Source organism: Brachionichthys hirsutus, chromosome 12 (genome assembly GCF_040956055.1).
Source record: "Brachionichthys hirsutus isolate HB-005 chromosome 12, CSIRO-AGI_Bhir_v1, whole genome shotgun sequence".
In the NCBI taxonomy this organism is placed as follows: Eukaryota; Metazoa; Chordata; class Actinopteri; order Lophiiformes; family Brachionichthyidae; genus Brachionichthys; species Brachionichthys hirsutus.
Genome location: NC_090908.1, coordinates 11902925 through 11908924, shown reverse-complemented (window position 1 = coordinate 11908924; position 6000 = coordinate 11902925). Strand labels below are relative to the sequence as shown.

The 6000-nt window shown below is 45.8% G+C and overlaps 1 protein-coding gene across 1 annotated transcript; it reads left to right on the top strand.

Annotated features, from left to right (window-relative positions):
• The first annotated feature begins 516 nt into the window (after window positions 1-516).
• Window positions 517-4180, top strand: LOC137902122 (2-Hydroxyacid oxidase 2-like). The gene is made up of 8 exons (XM_068746180.1): window positions 517-533; window positions 1194-1346; window positions 1889-2040; window positions 2116-2399; window positions 2705-2926; window positions 3412-3570; window positions 3670-3739; window positions 4125-4180. The coding sequence occupies exons 1-8, from the start codon at window positions 517-519 to the stop codon at window positions 4178-4180; spliced, it is 1113 nt and encodes a 370-aa protein (XP_068602281.1).
• The last annotated feature ends 1820 nt before the right edge of the window (window positions 4181-6000 follow it).

The following is a 6000-nucleotide window of genomic DNA, read 5'->3' as shown; positions in this document are numbered from 1 at the left end:
AAATGAACATAAAAGAATAAAAGCAACCTCTGAAAGTAACACATAAAATAAGCAGGACGGTTTTGACTTTTAATGATTAGGTTTGAAGTATTTCATCTTTTCGGCCCACTCATGTCGGGACTCTATTCAGTGTTGCACTGCCATCAAGTGTCCGTGTTGAAAAACTGATATTCAAGTGCTTGAAAGGTTTTTCAGGACGAGTGTGTATCTGTAGAGGCCGTTGTACTGCGTCTAAAAATAGAAAATACTTTATGTCATGAAGTGTTTTTACGAGGGGCAGATAGTAGTTTTCAGTGGCGCCGGTATTCTGGTTTTAGTTGTCTGAGATTTAAGATCGCCTCAGATACTCTCATCTACAGCCGAGATGTGCTGCTTTGTTGCAGCAGTATTGAATTGAATAGCAGCAGCGGTACTGTGGTGTCGTCCGTAGTCATGGTAACCCCACCACTTTCTTTTTATGTTCCTGTTCTGTTCACAGGTAATGACTCTGACGTTAGAGAAGCTGTTCCATTGAGAATGAGCATTTGTAATCGGTGAGTACTGGACCGATCCGAATGTGTTTATATGTGGAAGAAATAATAAGAGACTTTATCAACCCCCCCCCCACACACACAAACACACACACACACACACAAGAGCCCACATGTATCCCAAGGTGGAGACTCCAACTTTGTAAATGTCCTTGACTTTTGTAATTGAGCCGGTGAGCTCAACGTGTGCTATAGCGTGTTAGCCTGTAAATACGGCATGCGGTTGTAGACCAGCTGACCTCTGGGGTCGAACGCCTCTTGTTCTCCGTGTAGCTGGAGTCGCCATCAGCACATTTCCAGCTTGTGTAAAAAAAAATACAATAAAAGCCAGGGGTCATCATCGGGGGATGTCCGCCGACGGTGGCTTCCATAGCAGTTAGCAGTTATTTTAAAACACGACTTGTTATCGCACCTCTTTCCTCCTCAGTTACTTCTGATTTATGATCAAATCTGAGGTGCACATTTGCATAAAAAGGTGTCCTCGTGGCCTCACAGTTGAAAGGTTATTGATGTCTCCTGCGGTCTGGTTATGTTATCTAATAAAGATAGGATAGAGGCTCCATGAATATGGTTAAATAGCTATGTTTGATTATCATCTGCTATCACATTGTTATTGATATCAATAAGTATCGTATTGAAAAGCCGATGTCTGTCACCACACAGGGAGGGAGGTCAGTGTGCAGAGATGGCGATGGTGTGCCTGACTGACTTCGAGGAGTACGCTAAAGAGCATCTCTCAAAGGCTACCTGGGATTATTACGCTGCTGGAGCAGACGACTGCTGCACCAGGGATGACAATCTACTGGCTTACAAAAGGTACGGCGGGGAAATTAAACATTTTTTAGGTACGAGACGGAGTAGACTTTGCTTTACAAACTTTCTCCAACCTGGCGGTGATGAAGCTAATGGGAAGTCTTGTTTATTTGTGACACGGTCGGTTCTGCTGTACCGCTGACATCAAGCTTACTTTATCTGCTGACAACACTAGCCATTGTTTGTTGAACTTGTTGAAGTGGAAAAGAGAAACAGCATGGAAGAAACTGCTAGCCTCTACCGCCTGCTTGGCGGTCATCATGTGTTCTTCCTTTGTCTATAGCTGTTGCAAACAGCCTGTAGGCATATTACCACCACCTTTTGGGCATAGCCACCAAGTCTCAATGAAGTCTCATGAAGATAAGGCAGGCCGCTGGGTAGCCCTGTAGCAAAAAGGTCCCGGTTTTAAATCCACCCGAGGACCTGGGGCTCTTGTAACTGCCCCTACCCCACAGATTCCAGCAATAAATATCAACATAGACAAGAAACCCATCAGCGCCTACCTGCTCTTCTTCTTCACCTGGTCTCATCCGTCCGTGCTTCAGGATCCGTCTGAGGCCTCGCATCCTGCGGGACGTGTCGGTGAGTGACACTCGGACCACAGTGCAGGGGACAGAAATCAGCTTTCCAGTCGGTATCGCACCGACCGCTTTTCATTGCCTGGCATGGCACGAAGGAGAGATGGCCACTGCTCGGGGTGAGGAGTGTGTGTTTCGCTAATCTTCTCAAATGTGAATCAATCTTTCAAATAATGTCGAAACTTTCCCCGCAGCCGCAGAGGCATTGAACGCCTGCTACATCACCAGCACTTACTCCACCTGCTCAGTAGAGGAGATTGTGGCGGCAGCGCCAAACGGCTACCGCTGGTTCCAGCTCTATGTGTACCGGGACCGGAAGCTGTCAGAACAGATTGTGCACCGCGTAGAGGTGCTTGGGTACAAGGCGCTGGTCCTCACCGTTGATGTTCCCTACACCGGTAAGCGCCGCAACGACATCCGCAACCAGTTCAGGCTGCCGCCACATCTCAAGGTCAAGAACTTTGATGGAGTGTTCCAGGTAGGACCTTTGACCAGGTACAGTCCACTTACCACTCGTAAAAGGATTCAACACTTCAAACCAAGAGATGAGACATACAAAAGATAGGAAGGCACATAAGAAAAGACAAGAAAATACTGCATATCTCTAACACTATTCCTCAATTTGTCATTTGGGTATCTTGGGGGATTCTTGTTTTTCTGCTTGTAGAATTACAGTTACTGATTTTCACCTTCGCATACAAGAGAAAGAAAAAAAGCAGCAGTATTAGTCCGGAGAACTTCGTAAGGAGATAATGACAAAAGTTGTATGACATGCACCACCAGCAGGAGACGGCAGTCCAGGATGAGTACGGAATCCCAGCCAATAGCCTGGACCCCTCCATCAGTTGGAAGGATGTGTACTGGCTGCAGTCCATCACCCGCCTGCCCATTATCATCAAGGGGATTCTGACCAAGGAGGACGCCGAGTTGGCCGTGGAGCACGGCGTCCAAGGCATCATCGTCTCAAACCATGGGGGGAGACAGCTGGACGGAGGCCCGGCCTCGGTACTGATCGACCATAGGCAATAAATTTACCAATATAATTACCCCCCTCAAGTCGTCACCAAATGGCATGCCAGCCCACACACACAGTGAAGAGCATGGCAGAGTGATGAAGTGACGAGCAGCTACATGCCGGCCACCTGGGAGCAGCTTTTAGTGGGTCGGTTCCTTGCTGAAGGGCACCTCGGCAGTATCCAGGAGACCAACTTGCACTCTGGTGCCCAGAATTAGTATATTTGCTTGTCACCATAATTACTCCTCAAAGCAAATTATGAGCCGCTGCACAATCGCATTGTCCCGTGAGGGATCGCCACAGCAAACCAGCCTTCTCCACTTCACCCTGTCCTTTGCATAGTCCTCCCCAACACCAGCCACTCACTCTCATGTCCTCAAACTACAGTAAACCCCACAGTTTGTTGGAATGTAATTCTGAGTTAAAGATGAAATACTGATGTTGTTCGGGACTTGTTCTTCCCCGTTCGTAACAGATTGACGCGCTGTCAGAGATTGTGGACACAGTGCAAGGACGGATTGAGGTCTACCTGGATGGAGGAATCAGGACAGGAAGTGATGTTTTGAAAGCACTGGCCTTGGGAGCCAAGTGTGTTTTCATTGGCCGTCCAGCAGTGTGGGGTCTTGCATACAAGGTACAAAGAACGAAACTGATCAATACTTAGCGTGTTGGAGATTTATCATGGCCCCATTAGTTTTTTCTTTTTTTTACTACTAACTACTATTACTTTCAGGGTGAGGAAGGAGTGAGGGAAGTGCTGCAAATCTTAAATGATGAGTTCCGTCTATCCATGGTTTTGTCAGGTGAGAGAAATGAAGTAAGGTCACTCAAAGTAAAGTATAACCGGTATTTTATATCCATCCATTTTCTTGTAGATGAGACAATTGTCTCTCATCTACAGCCGTTTTTCTGCTTTGCGGGTCGCTGGAGCCTATCCCAGCCCGCTATGGGCGAGAGGCTCGGCACACCCCGAATGCATCGCCAGCACATCACGGGGCCACACAGAGACAGACAATCACCCATGCACGACGGACAATTTAGAGTAATCAATTAACCTAAATTGAATGTTTTGGATGAAACCGGAGAAAACCCACGCCGACATGGGGACACGCTCCTGTCACATAGCACACCTGATACTTTCCTCCACCTGTTCCAGCATACTAGTTTGTATTTTTTTTCCTCATTCAGGCTGCAGGAACGTGGCAGAAATCAACAGGAACCTCATTCAGTTGTCTAAACTCTAAAGTACCTGAAGCACCGAGGACACAGAGGACATCTGCTGAACAGAAGCCCAAAGTGTTGAGCAGGAGTCTGAGACGCCGCCGCAAGAAACTGGAAGATGTTCAAGTCTGACCAGCACTTATTTATACTAGAGTGCATGATGGTGACGGAATTTAAAAAAGGAATAAAGTCCATGAAACTATCTTGTTCTGGATTTATCTTTAACATAGAAGTAGACTGAGATAATTTATTTGGACAGTCAGAGGGACGACACCAGGATCAACAAATGAATGTTACAACAGATGGCTTGTGAAAGAGAACATTAAATGCAAAAATGCATCCACACTTGTTTCTTTTATGACACTGGGAGATGAACCACCAGCTCATATTATGGCGACACCCATTTATTTCTGGCAGGATATAAAAGTAGGATAAAATAAAATTAGCCCCAAAAGTCATCCAGCCCCAATCTTCCTCAACATGAGGCGTTCATGAGAGCAACAATGAGAAAATAAACATACCTGGCAGGATATAAAAGTAGAATAAAATAAAATTAGCCCCAAAAGTCATCCAGCCCCAATCTATGAAACATACACAAAATCAACAAACATAACAGTAAAATATATAGTTAATCACAACATAGGATACAAATAAATGCTAAAATAAAGATAAAAATAACTTTAAAATAGACGATGACAACAGATACTAAAATAGCCTACCTTCCTCAACATGAGGAATTCATGAGAGAAAGCGGAAGGGGCGGGGCCCGCGTTTTTATAGCGGAGCCTCCAGAAAACCAAAGAAGAAGGTCGGAGGACTAAACCAAAACCAGAGAAGAAGAGGGCGGAGGACTAAACCAAAATACAGGGCAATTAAATAAAATACAAATGCCAGGCAGCCAAATCAAATTGCATAAATACATTTCTAAATATCCACAATAAGATATAGAACAAAAACACAAAGACTAAAATAACCAGCCTTTGTGACAGGCACTGGCCCACAACTTATTGGGATTTAACCAGGCCATGTGTAGCGTTGGGCAAATGGGGCCAAACGATTGTTGCCAAAGCCGACAACGCCACTTCAGGACTTTCAACCTGAAGATCTATTTAATTTGTTCCTTTGGTTCCCAGCTCGTTTTAGCAGGTTTCCCCACCCACAGGTCCGCTCACAGTGATGACCAGCACGGCATTAGGAATTCAAAACATTTATTAACACTCTAAAAACAAAACTAACAAAAGAAAAGGAGAGACACGGCAGTGACAGTCTACGGCAGGTGTGGGCAAACTTTTTGACTCGCGGGCCACAATAGGTTCTAAAATTTGACAGAGGGGCCGGACCAAGAACAGATGGATGGAGTGTTTGTGTGAGCTAAATGACTAAATGACACATGAAAGCTATTGCATTAAAGGATTTGGCCTTTTACAGGTAGAATTACAGGGAAAAGGTCAAATGAATGAGGTTTAATTATAATACAATTACATTTAATGATATAATTTGGACAAGTTCGGCGGGCCGGATTAAAAAGACCAACGGGCCACATATGGCCCCCGGGCCTGGGTTTGCCCATGTCTGGTCTACGGCCAACCCGCCTTTGAGACGGGGAAAACACAAATGAGGACCTGGAACGAGGGAGGGGAAGCACCCATATACACCCCCCCCAATCAGTGGCAAATGGGCCACAGGTCCTCCCTCCCACACCTGCCTGCCCAATTAACCCCAATCATCCGGTTACACATGGCAAACCCGCTACACGAGCTCAAGCAGAAGAACCACACTGGAATTGAGCTTGTGTCAACAAGTGCCTTTATCGCGACACAGGATGACCCTACTGCATGCGAAT

Coding starts and splice junctions, on each gene's coding strand:
- LOC137902122 (XM_068746180.1), top strand. Junction 2,927..3,411: donor TGGACGGAGGCCCGGCCTCG/GTACTGATCGAC, acceptor CGTTCGTAACAG/ATTGACGCGCTGTCAGAGAT. Junction 3,740..4,124: donor TCTATCCATGGTTTTGTCAG/GTGAGAGAAATG, acceptor TTCCTCATTCAG/GCTGCAGGAACGTGGCAGAA.